Source organism: Platalea leucorodia (assembly GCF_965183815.1).
Source record: "Platalea leucorodia genome assembly, chromosome: 8".
In the NCBI taxonomy this organism is placed as follows: domain Eukaryota; kingdom Metazoa; phylum Chordata; class Aves; order Pelecaniformes; family Threskiornithidae; genus Platalea; species Platalea leucorodia.
Window position 1 is genome coordinate 15,294,020 of NC_138830.1, and position 13,809 is coordinate 15,307,828.

Sequence of the window (13,809 nt, forward strand, 5' to 3'; positions counted from 1 at the left end):
TCTTTCCAGTGTCCTGCATAAGAGAATCACATGTTAATAAACCCAGTCACTTTATCTGATTCAGAATTTTGTATTCCTTAAGCAAACATGCAGCTGATAAAGACTGAATTTTAAACATCGTTTATTTATTAATTAGGTGTCAGTTAGGACTGAAGTACATTTCACCTAATCGGAACTAAGAAAATTAAGCCAGAATTATGAAAGTTACGCTGAAGTGCTACATCGCACATTTCACTCAGATCTGAAGGAAGGAGCATCTATGGCTCCTATTCTGATAACATTTTTCAAGGTCAGCCAGCTACTGGAAGAGAAACATGTAGAGGTGGGTTATGCAAGTGAAGCACACAGCATGCTTTCATGCTTTTTTTTCTTTTTCTTTAAATGTCCATGAGGGATAGCAAACCAGCTGGCAATGGAAAAACAACTTTCATTTCCACAATTAATACTAATCTGGTGGGTCACAGAATACTTAGTATTCTTGACAGTGTTTCAGTGAATGCATTTTCATACGAACTTATCAATTTATCACACATAGTGGATTCATTTCATAGCTTGCATGTTTGCTGTTTCTTTACATACAATTTTCTTGTTACGAAAACATAAACCCCCATACTTTTCAGAAGCAGAGTTTTCAATTTACTTTCAATATGAAGATTGCTAGCAGGTCATGAAAGCTATTCAAGCCACTTTGCGAGTGAATCTTAGGGAGTGCGAGTATCAGCATTTTAACACTGAATATGTATTCAATATGTTTTTTACTTTAGAGAAGCAGAATTTTTCAAGTTTTTAAAAAGGCAGTAAATGGGGGAGTATAAGTACCAAAGAAAACACTAATCTGGAAAGTTACTCCAGCACACTAAACCGAAGACACTAATTGTGCAACCGCCCCGTTTAGAAAGTTGCTTCCATTCCCATCCCATCGGCAAAAGAGATGTTTGTCATGCTTAAGTTGAAAGTCCCTTGAGGAAGGGCTTAAAACAACAACAGACACAAGTAACAAGGTTTACAGTCCAAGACAAAGTGAAAGAAGGCGAGAGAGTCACTGAGCATACAAGTCACTTGAAATACTGGCACATCTTTGTTTTTTGAGTCAGGAATTAGTTTGCATTACTTCTCAACAGCAGCTCTGGTTTATGCCTGCTTTATAACTGTGGTAGCATCTGGTTTCCTATCACCTTGTTTACTCAAGATGTTAAAAATTTTCAAATCATTCTCACTCCAGCTGTTTCCTGAGCAGTTCTTCGGATGCAGATTTTTTTTTTTTTTTAAATGAAAAAGGGATTTGAATACAACAAAAACTATTTGAAGTTCAATGCAAACGTTTTTCCTGTATCATTTCCCTCATTTTAGAACAAAATATTAGCTGTCACAAAACCAAAAAGCCATAACGCTGTTTACAGGTCCAACTGATTTTTGAATTATTTCTTAATTCAACATGTTACTACAGCAATGGGCTGCAAACTGCTCAGAAAACATGAGTTATAAGTCTTAAGTGATAGTGACACTGTGACACCACTCTTTTTATAGGGAAAGATTCATATCAAAATATATTGCAAAAAGTTCCCAGAATGATCATGTCATTTCTAGATTAATTCATAGTATGTGGTGCACCAGATTAATACAGAAAAAATAATTTCTTACACTGAAAAAAGAATTGTTTCCTGCACATTTGCTGGAAATTTGCTGTAAATAGAACACAAAAGTTAAACAAAAAAAAAAAATCAGACACCAGTTCTCTTAAAATAGAAATCAAACTATAGTGGTGACCAAGCCCTTCCATGACTTTTGTATTAGCCTCTCGGACAACAGCCGAATTAAACAGGATGATGATTATAAAGAAAAGTGAGATGAGTTATTTAATTAGTGCAATTATTCTGCATGCATATGCACGTATATGCAAACACAGGTAGTGGGGTGGGTAGGTGTGTGCACATGTGCACTTACCTATACATTTCAGAAAAGGAACTGTTCTTTATCCACACAATGAAGAAAAGGCATCATTCTGAAGCATTAGATTAAAACTTCAGTATATTAAATGCATATATACCTCATGGAATATTCAACACAAGAAGCAAAAGTTTCAGTAGTTAGAAAACATGGAAGGATTTGGCAGTGGAAGATTTGGGAACATATGCCTAAGAGGCAGCCCAGTGGAAAGCACCATGACAAGCCGTGAAAAGAGAACAGAGAACAAGGTTGCCATCCTGGTCAGGTTGAACAGATGACAATGATATAAGAACAAGATCCAAGGTCTAAGGCAGTTCAAGATTCTGAAATCCTGATGAGCTGGAAGCAAACTTGGTGGGAAGGTTGGGAAAAGCAAGTAGGAGGAGACAAAAAACAAACAGACAACATGATTTGAGAAAGAAACCAAGAAAATGATTTGACGAGCTATAAAAGGAATCTCCAACAAAGCATGCCCTCCAAAGCCTAGATGCATTAATCTAGGCATTATCACAAAAATGAATCAATGACTTCACTTCAACAGGAGACAACATATACAACTTGAAACACAGAACTTTAGAAGACAACATACAATACAACCTGACTGCCCGGATTATGTTTTAGTGACAGCGTAAAATTGTCATTCAATTAAAATAAGGAACAATATATAACTAACGTCATTATGACTGCCATTTGTACTCAAAACCAACAATATTTATATTACACACAGATATAGCTTATCAAGTTTCATGAAGCTTAAAAGTTTCAAAAACCATTGATACTATTAGAAATAGTTTACCTGTAAAGCAGCCTTAAGCAGCATTTGAAGAAAAAACAAAGACTGTAAACACCACTGGCAACAGCAATGACCATAATTCACGGTTACAAGTTATTATTTCTATTGCCAATTAAAAGATAATTGCCCATGACTTACATCCTTCACCAAGCACCACTGTTATCTAACAGTAAAACCCTCAACTACTTCCCGCTGCTGAAACTAGGCCTATCAAGCCCAAACAAATTAAAATTTGAACATCGATGTTAATTCTCAAGTTCCATCTCTTTCCCATTCCCCCTCTTTCTTCCCCTTCCTTGCCTGTAGTTAACTCCTGTCTGCCTCCAACCACAGCACATCAGCACTGCTCTAAACCCATCATCGTGTCTGCTCAATTTCACAGTTACAGCAATCCTAATGCTTCCCACCAACTCCTGCAGGAATGACAGAATGAAGTGACAAAAACGTTTTCAGCAAACAAAAATGTTACCTTTTCCCATTAGTATTAACCTTGACTCCTACTAAGGCTACCTAAATTATAATCTTAGCATGTTTTCCATTCCTGAATTTATTTACTTATCAAATTTCGTTTACGTTAGGCTTTTTTTTTTTTTAATTTATGCCACCTGAACAGATACAGAATGTATTTGAATGAGAGTAAGAAGTGTTGCATTACCTTTAAACTGGTATCTAATCCCTTTCAAAAGTACCTGCAGTATTAGCTCACTACCGGAGAGTTCAGTGGAAATATTTTTAACTTCTAGCATTATACCTGCAAAACCAATACTGATCTAGAGCTTCTGAAACATCCAAACAACAGAAGTCATTCCCCCCACAACATGAGTTATCTACATTTTTCTCAACAAGCAAAAATAAAAATTATTACACATACAAATCTTCCCCAAACAGCGATTTATGTTATCACTTTCATATTTGTGTACAGTTGAACACCATACATTAGACAGCCTTTACAAAAGTTTACTTTTGCTCTTTATATGCAATAGCCGCTGCCACGCTACCTCAAATTGCTGCACTCATATTTGGCACAGTCCAGAAAGTGATACATATGACTGTAGGACTGTGCAGCATATACACCTCTTCTACAGACATACAGGAGGGGAAGATAGCAACTTTCACAACTATATTGAATCCAAGATGTAACAGGAATAAGAGTTCTAATGAAATGTTAAGAGTCCCAGCATTCAAATAAATTCTACTGTTCTATTTGTGTTTCAGTCAAAACTAAACATAATATTCTGTTCTGTAATACAAAAATGAATATCTGCAATCCAACCCTATGCTTAATAATGTGTAAGTCTATTTCTCTGCACTAAAGATACCATCCCTCACAGTTCCAATGCAGAGATGCACTGCTAGGGAGAGATGCTAGAGATGCAAAAATGTGTGTGCAGTCTGCCTTTTACATTCTCTGAAGTACCTTTTGTTGAATAGTGGAGTGCTTTTGCTCCATATCTCTCTTCTCCTTTGCAGCATCTACAGCCAACTGATCCAGCTGTAAAGAGAAACAGAAAATTGGATCTTTAAATATCAAGAGAAATTTGGCTCAGTAGATTTCATAATGCTGACAAAAAAAGAACACATTATGTCTAGACATTGCATGACTTTTGTTTTATTTGCATAGTATAATTACTTCTCTGGTCACAAAGTGTTTACCTTGAATAACCACTGAAGCCTCGTTTAAAGCACTGCACTACCATCCTGAATTAACCTCTACGAAAGGTGTACATTTCTTGTAAGCCTTAGAAGAAATGTTTCAAAGAACAGCATGGTGCCAAGCATATGCGACTCTATACCGCATTGGTGCTCAGTCTCCGAAGAGAATGACTCATGCTTTAGCTGCTCTTGCTGGCTGACTGGCCTATGCAGCAGCACTGGCATTAGCAGCAAAAACTAGAAGGAGCGAATGCTAGTGATTTTTCTCCTCCACAAAGTCGGGGGGGGACTGCCTCAGCCAGGCTTTTGTATTGATAGTTTTGATCTGGTCACCAGCAGTATCTGAGCAAGATTCCTTGAAATCTTGGGTAGAACCATTCAAATTGTTTCTAGTTTCAGAAATAACAATATGATTTTGCAAAGAAGAGAGACTGTCACAACAGAGAGGATTTAAGTTAGCATCCTTACAAAGTCTGTGATTTAAAAAAAAAAAAAAGACACTACCAGAAACTTGCTGCAAGCCTGTCTATAGCACTACCATATAAACTTTTTCCTTTCAAAACCAGAAGGAAAAACAAGGCAGGAAATTTAAGGTATCCTGTAAGAGAGTAAGTTGGGGGGGGTTGGTTTTTTTGTTTGTTTGTTTAGGGTTTCTTTGGGGGAGGTGTGTGTTTTGTTGGGTTTTGGGGTTTTTTTTAACAGACTTTGATGTTTAAATAAGTGATATGGTGAAGTGGAGGAGCAGATGCTGCCTGAAAGACCAGTTAGCTTGGTAGTTATGTGACACACTATGGAATCTGATGAACTCCTTTACCCAGCCTGTAACACAAGACCACCGTTCACCCCAGTCACAGCATCGTACTGAATAACGATGCAGACGCAATACTGAACACAGCAGTACAGCCCGCAGCTTTACATCTGCGGGACAGACCGTGTTCTACTCCCGGCCTAGGAGGAGGAGACCGGGAACAGTGTGCAACACCAGTTTTCCAGCTGAAGTCAGTCACGTGGCAGAGGGCACAGCATGACTAACAGAACCTCTAATTCACACACGAATAGGATCACCTCCACCCACGCTCATAACCACAAGTGAGAACCCCTGCCAACTCTGGTCATTTTCCCCAGTGTTGTATTTCCCCTGCTTGAAATGATATAAACAAGAGAAAAAAGGGACAATAACTGGCTCTTACACCCTTGTGTTAGACAGTCTCCAACAATTAAGGAGCGATCTGATAGCTGGGACATCTGGATCCAATTCCATACTCTGTTACTTTTCTTAACTCTTCTCTCCCTGGCTGCTTCTCTGGCTCAAATGGCTATACCAGCACTTTCACATGTTACAGGTGTTTGTGAACATGAATACGTTAAAGGCTGAAGTGTCCAGACGTCATATTTACGTAGCTATAGGACTTAAAAATGATAAAAGAGCCTCTAAAACGGAGACTGGGCTTCCATTGTGCTCAAAGACTGTTTTGCACCAAGAACTCTGGGAAACCTGTTCTTTTGTGATAAAGATGAGAACTGGTCCAGGGGCTGTTCAAGACTTTATAGGAGTCAAGTTTCTTGCTAAAACCTCAGATTCAGGAATCTGCACATGGCCCCCAAGAAATTCTTCCTCCTACCCCGCTGGATGAAACAGAAAATAGCCATGTTCAGATTAGGGCAATTGCCTCTAATTTATCTTAAATACAAGTGTTTCGAGGATACATTTACCACAGCATCAGTGCCAAAACAAAGTTCTTAACAGCAGCTCATTTCAGCATTTACTTTTTTACTATCAAGACAGCATTGCGTCATCCCAGTTTCCAAGCTCAGACCAGAATTTCTTCTTTTCACTCAGGTGAGCAGCACATCAACTGTCTTAAAAAAAGACCAAAAGCGTAAAACTATCAAGAGCTGTGGCCAATCACACAACTAAATTATCAAAATCCCAGTCGTTATACCACTACTGGGTAGTCTTCAAAAAAATTAGGTTTTTTAAAATACTGCATTTACTGGTAAATGTATTTTTATAAACATATAGTACTACGAGTGGTATTCTGTAGAGAACTAAGGCTAAAGTGTTCAGCTTTTTGAACAGTCATCCCAGAATGAAAATTCAAGTAGGTTTTCTTTTTAAACTAATACCACATTTCACATGAAAAGTGCCAAATACCATAATTTCCATGCAAAAGCTTATATTACACTTGTGTGCCATTAAAGATTCCCCTATAACAATCTGAGTCACAAGTAATCCTACCCTGACCTAAAATATCCAGAAAGCAAAACTGCTCAATCCTATTCTGTCATGTAAACCAGTTATTTTGAAAATGCAAAACAAAAGAATTAAAAATTATAACTATACTACTTAAGATCACTTCAATTTTAATACTTCAGGTGTTGTTAAACTTTGTAATTAAGATCATACACAAAATTTACCTGGGAATAAAGACTCACTTACCAACAGAAAGAATCTCACAGTATTTTCAGAAAAATCTAGTAAATCCCTGTTTTGTTATGTCACAACATACCTTCTCTCTGACCTGTTAAAAGCAGAAGCTTCAACCAATACAAACTGCAAAGCCATTAACTGTTAAACTTTCATAAGCTATTTACAAGTCTGCTTCTGTCATGAAAAATACCCATTACTTAAAGCCAAGGTCTGCCACAAAAGAATAATTCAGCAAGTTGTACAACTTTAGGGTCTTCAGTCTATCTTTGCTCCAATTGCAATATATTTTAAACATTCTCAGCTTCTGATTTTCTAAATTTAACTCCTTCAGTTGCTATGATACCAGTACCAAAATGAATGTTACACAATGCTCCTTACCAGATCAAGCAAAAGGATGACCAGCCATTCAAAAATAATCTTGTGTTCCTTGCTCAAATAATCTCAATGAAACACAAACATTAAAGCCTAGCTGGTAACATAAACCACTACCAACTCCATAGTTTTTTGTCTCCTTTCCCTATCCCTTCTTCTGCAGAGGTACAGGACACACATTCTATACTATCAAAACACTGCGGTTCAACAATTACAACGCAAAATGGAAATATGTGAAAGAATAAATGCACAGCTAAGGACAGAGTCACGTGCACCTGAACCTTTCAAGCACCGCTGTTACACCAAAGACGGAGGGCTGTAGCTGTACAGTCACTTCCCTCCTTGACGGCAGAGCCAGCTCAAGCAGCCTCTCTTCTCAGCTCCATCACTTGCTCGCCACACACGTGCACACACACAAGCACACTTCCCTGGTGTGTGCTTGTACAAGTAATTAAGACCCACAGTAACCTGACTGGGGACTAGTCTAGCAGAAAAAATAACTATTTATAGACATTTGATTGTTAGAGTTATTTTCTACAGTTCCCAATCTGCTTCACTGCACAGACACAGAAGCAGGTTGAGGGGCACAGTTGACAACAGTGCTGTGGTAGGAATAACCAGCTCAGAACAATGTCATTTCTTAGACATTCAATGACACATCTACTTGAGATGAATGCAAATAAATGTTTGCTGTCATTTATTCACTTTTGTATATGGATAGACACTCAGAATTTGGGTTGGCTTTGTTCTGCGTATCAGGTTAGGAAGCAGCAATAGAGGGTTTTGCATCAGTGCAGTTGTTGCAAGTCCTCAGATAGAGGCAAAAAAAAAAAGTGGTGTATAAGTATTTCCAGGCCCATTCAGCTTGCACTGAAAACAAGTCAAGACACTGCTGAGTCTTCTTCCTGCACCACCAACAGATCTTCAGTTGAATATTGTATGATCTTAATCTATTTTGCATAACCATTTTCAATGTCTCTTGCGTGCAGTTGGCTGTGGTCCATCTAACCTTTTCATGAGTCCCTCACTGAAAACCCAGAAGTCGCAACTGTGTGTTCTTAAATTTAAACAACAAAATTGGGCAAGAAGGATTCAATGTATGAACTCAGTTTTGCACCACTTACTAAAATCATACTTCTGTTTTATGGTCTAAGTTGCTAACATCAATTTTATTTTTGGCACACTGCATAATTTATACAGTAAATAATGCATACAAGTAGAAGAAAAAACCCTGCTTTTTATTGTTAAATATATTTATAACATGGGTCATATACAAAAGTTTTTAAAACAAAATAATCCACTGTCCTGAATACCATAGACTACCTCAAACAGCACTACATGGCTATGTTTAAATATATAAATCCTAAAGGTAGTATTAATTTTAGTGAACAGACAACTTCCAGTTTCTAACCATTTTCATTCAAACCACTTACAGTGTATTTTTATGCTTTGCCTTTATCACACTACAGTTCCCTTTTTGTTGAATAAGTCTATGATGTACCTGATATGTATGCATATATCAAGTTTTCATCCATTCCAGCACATAGTTAGGAATTTTTAAAGTAATTTGTTACCTGTGCACCAAGATCTTTCATGTAGGGCTCAAGTTCACTAAAAAGATCATAGCCTTGATGGAAAAAAGCCAGATGGGCATACATAAATGATAACATCTAGAAGGAAAAAAAAGTATATTTTTAAAAAGGATAAATATTTATCAGATATCACACAAATATATCACTTCACTAATCCACATGAACAAACTTAAAATACAATTCCAGGGTTAATTTCTGCTCTCTTGTGTCCTGGCAATTTTACATCAATATCTCATAGAGCTTCCAATGTTGTAAACAAACATAGAAGGTAAAGGCAGCAAAGAATCAAGCCAAAAAGCTCAGAAATTAGTTAATAGGATTAACCCCATTAACAAAACAAAACAATCTACTTAAGGGCAGAAAATTACTTCTAATTCATGTCACCTGAAACTTTTGTCATCTCCTGATTAACCAGGACATGTAAATTAGAGAGGGGCTACAGAATATATTTATTAATGATACAAAACCATAACCTTTATGAACATAGCTGAGAAGACTGTCCACAGTCTTACAAAACAAAACAAGTTGGGAAGATGCAGAGCAGAATGGCAAGCAGCTATAAAGCTGTGATCCAACTAAAGGTTTTGCTATTTAAAGGAATTAAGGAAATTATGGGAGTGCAACTTCAGACCTTTGAAAGAAAAGTACCATTTACTTTAGCAGTCTCTACCTCAGTAAACTTTTTACAGAGACAATATGAAGCAGAAAAGGGAATACAATCAGCAGAAACTAGCATGCAGATATAGCTGTATATTAATTTAGCAGATACCATACTAAAGCATAGTGTTTATTTGCTATTACAATATGCTATTTACAGGAGAGATACCATTTTTGTAGAAAGAGCTGAATCCATCTTAGAATAGATTATAAGAAGTACTTATTGTTTATAAATAAATATAGCAGACCTAAACAGCAGAATTCTTGGCAGACAAAGTTAGATTTTAACCATGAAACACATACCAAAGAGTCAACAGCAGTGAAAACCTTAAAATGTTCAAATCTGAACCAAAAGGATTGCCAAAACCAGTTAAGCATCTATGCCCAGTTATAGTAAAGGCCAAACTGACTGTCACCAAGTGCCAAATGTACTGGTAATGTTTTGATGGGTAAAAGGACTAAGTTTTTAATACACTGCTTTGCAGTCACATTTTTAATTTCAGATGTATTTAAATATCTTCCATACAGAAAATAAAGTATATCTTACCGATTTTAAGATTTCTGCTCTCCTTTTAGACTGAAGAACATTGATCTAGGGGAAAAAGAAAAAAAAAATACAAGAAACTTATTTTATTCTACTTGCAAATTTTCCCGACAGAAGTAAACTTCAAATTACTTCCAAATAATATCAAAGCTTAAAACACAAAGAACATCACTCAATATCAGACTTCACAAAGCACTTTCAAAAGATGCATGCTAGTTTTGTCATGATATTGAAGTGATGCAATCAGAAAAAGCTTGCAAAGATAGAATTTCACAGTGATAGTCACAACTTGCTTATATTAGAACGGGGAAACATAAGACATCACGTGCGAGCTAGAAGTAATATAACAGACCTTTCAAGCAAGGAAAATTGGTACCCATTTTCAAGAGACTGAATTCAACATGTTTCAAATACCCTTTCTGACAGTATGAGCTAACCCAGCCCACCAACTTCTTCAAGAAGCTGCACTCAGCACCACTGCCACCTCCTGCCAGGGGAGACGAAAGGACAGGGCAGCCCCTCAGGCTGACATTGTCTGAAGTGTCCCAAACCGGGGATACAGCCCCAGCCTCTGAAACAAGCAAGAGTGTAATAGCCTCAAGAAGTAATTTTTCATATATACTTGCACTTTTAAGCTATCTGAAGTTACTGACCAATGGTGTTGCCCTAGAACTTGAAGAATTTCACATTATATAGAAAAAATAATTGATTTCTCACATTCATCTATAGTTCCTCTATCCTCTTTGTCCCCTAATCTTTAAGGTTGTCATCCAGAACTACAGATTTACTTTAAAAGCCCCATTCAGGAGAAACATGCACAATTTTGTAATTTAACACCTCTATGTCTGTTTAAAATTCCAGCAAAAGAAATAAACTTACTGAAGCTATAATCAAAACCAGATTGTACTTCTATACTTAAATTGTCAGTATTTTGGAAAACCTTCTGCAGCAAAAATAATTAAGATTTGTTTGTATAGAACAAACCTACAACTTGCAAGGTTTTGAAATACAGTTTAAAGCCAATATAGCTACAAAGAGACCACAGTTGTGAAGTCACTTTTCCAGAATAAGAGTCACCCAAGTAGAAAGAATTCCCAAAGCTGAATTCATTTTTTGCCCACATTAATTAAGAGAAGCTGAAACTTTTTCCTGTTACTTTAAATGCATCTTTATCACAGGAACTGCTCATACTTTAAACATACGAATTCCAGGAGGCAAACTATCTGCAGTTCAAGGCACACACAAGGAACTGGCCTATAGTAACGACTGCCAGCTTCCCCCCCACTACTATTTGATGTTAGTAAAAATAATCAAGTAGTACATAATTTGCATGACTTTTTAAACATCAAAATGAACTTTGTCCTTTGCGTTCAAAAGGCAGGAGTTCAGTGTTGATCACGGACCACCGTATCTGTGCAGGTGCCCGGGCTGATCCAATTGATTCTACTTGACTTTACAGGTAATACATGCAACTTAAAGAACAGTTTAAGCTTTAAATAACTGACTGGACTGTCACAAATCAAGATGATAACATCTAATAAAAAACTAACATAATTTTAAAGGGCTGTTCTGTGTTTGATCATAGGAGAACCCCAGACCCGTTTAAGGAGCCCCCATCCTGTCATACCATTCGAGTCTCAATAATCCTGTTCTGCTTGTTGGGTAGCTATGAAACAGATGAGTTGTAAGTATCAGCAGAAAATTTATTATTATTTCACAGGATTCAAAGTAGTAGGACAAAGAACACCTCTCAACACTCTATAGGAGATCTGCACTAAAAAGCAAAAGAGTAGTTGTGTTCTTGATTTCCCCTATGGCACAATGCCAAACTTTGAGGCTTCTAGACAAGTAGGATTTGTTAAATAAAACCCAAAGCAAAAGGCTGAAACTGCAATAGTAGTCAACATCCTATATCAGAATCATTCAGGTAATTTGTATTTCCTAGGCTAGGTTACAGTTTTTACTTCAAATACATAAGGAACTACAGCATAGCCAACTCACAAAATACATTTAGGTAAGTATTAGGCAAATACTGTTTTTTCAAAATGAATGTTCAAGTTGAAAACTAAACTGTGTCATTACAGCAACAGCACCAAATACCAAAGCATTAAGCAATAAGAATGCATCAAGTAAATTAACTTTGCTCAGATTTCATTAAAAAAAGAAATTACTTGCAGACAAAGTTCTTCCTTTTTCACTGAATCACCACAGCTTCTGAGAAGCTTACAGTAAGAACTTCTAAAGGACAGATCTCTAACTATATGTAACAGAGGTTTTTGAAAAATAACTTTTATTCTTGCACTTACCTGAAGAACATAATCCAGAGCTATGTGTCGAAAACATTTCCGTGTTGCAGTCAAAATATTGGTTGCTTCCTCTACTTCATGTTGCTTATTTCTTTGAACTTGGGCATTTTTTACTAGAGCATTCTCTTTTTCTTCACTAACTTTTTCAAACTGTTTCTTTGCATCTTTAAATTTCCTAATATCTCTAAAGAAAAAGGAAAGATAACAAATGAATTCCAAAGCATGAAAAAAGTGTTTAAAGATACACAAGACAGACCATGCTCATGACTGTTATAGCTAGTTTCTTTGTTTTCATATTCTTCAATAAATGCTTGGATCAAATGGAAATCATACAAAGTATGATAGAAGCTTCTCTGTGTTTCTCTTCGGAGAAAAGGACAAAATTGAAATTTAAATAAATGCATCTCATGCTTACTGGGGAAAAGCTTTGGTAAGCACTTTTTTCCCCCCTAAGCTTAAGACAATGACAACACGTAATTAAGATCAGTAATTCATACTATTTCAACATTTCTGCAGCTGGATCTAAAGCCTCACTGATTTGGCATGATTTTTGACAAGCTTCAATACACACTTTTCAATTTATTGCTGGCAATTTTCAGGAAAGATGTTTCACCAACCCAGCCAAATCAGATGTTTTTAAATTTTATTTTACCTATAATTTTCCCATCACAAGTGCAAATTAACTTACTCTTTAACGAAAGTCTGAAGCTGTGCTTTAATTGATCTTTGGGTTTGGTCAAACAGGATCTGAAAGAAAAGGATTATTATGTAGGTCAACAACTTAAGGGTATTCACAACTTTTCATTTTAGACATACACATGATTATTATGCAGAATTAGATCAGAATTATTATTAAACCAACATGTCCCTAATATCAAAACATAAAACCCCTCAAAAGTAGTTTTGAAATAAATAAAAAATAAATAAGGAATAAAATAAGGAATATAACACAAACCCAACACCTTTTGCTGGTCTTTTCTTAAAGACTGTGGTTATAAGCAGAGACAAGAGCTCCTGGCATCTTATTGTCTCATCCCGACAATGTAAGACATGCCCACTTTCATAGAACACATTTATTACGATTATTAAACAGTCAAGAGTATTACTGTACAAAGACCCTTGAAAAAACAACTTTGAATGTTAAGTAACAATTTTTTTTTATTATTAGACTTTCACAATTTAACCAACAACTAAGACAAATGAAACCATAGAAAGAACAGGCCCTCAGCTTCTGGCAAAAAAAACACAGACTGAAATTAATGCTGAAAATGTAACATACATGAGTAATTAGTACCATCTCCTTTACATAATATATTTGTAAAAAAACACCCACTGTTGAACTGCTAAGAAGAATGGCTCTTCTTTTTCTAAGATTAATTGTTCTAAGCCATGCTTCTCAAATTTCTTATGATTTGGGGAGGCGCAGAATATAATCTACTCATTCAAATTGTAAAGCATGAGAAATTTGTTACATTTCCAAGGCCAAAGCATACCTGAATGTTAGACAACTTGTA

At 36.3% G+C, this 13,809-nt stretch overlaps 1 protein-coding gene across 3 annotated transcripts in view; it reads right to left on the reverse strand.

Moving 5' to 3' along the window:
• Positions 1-13,809, reverse strand: part of ACAP2 (ArfGAP with coiled-coil, ankyrin repeat and PH domains 2) — a 69,258-nt gene that overhangs the window by 27,438 nt on the left and 28,011 nt on the right. For all 3 annotated transcript variants that reach the window (XM_082320487.1, XM_082320486.1, XM_082320485.1), the window contains exons 5-9: positions 12,984-13,042; positions 12,296-12,479; positions 9,993-10,037; positions 8,771-8,866; positions 4,158-4,232 (exon numbers count right to left, since the gene is read on the reverse strand). In XM_082320487.1, the coding sequence (XP_082176613.1) occupies positions 4,158-4,232; positions 8,771-8,866; positions 9,993-10,037; positions 12,296-12,479; positions 12,984-13,042 (459 nt within the window). The remainder of the gene's footprint in view (positions 1-4,157; positions 4,233-8,770; positions 8,867-9,992; positions 10,038-12,295; positions 12,480-12,983; positions 13,043-13,809) is intronic.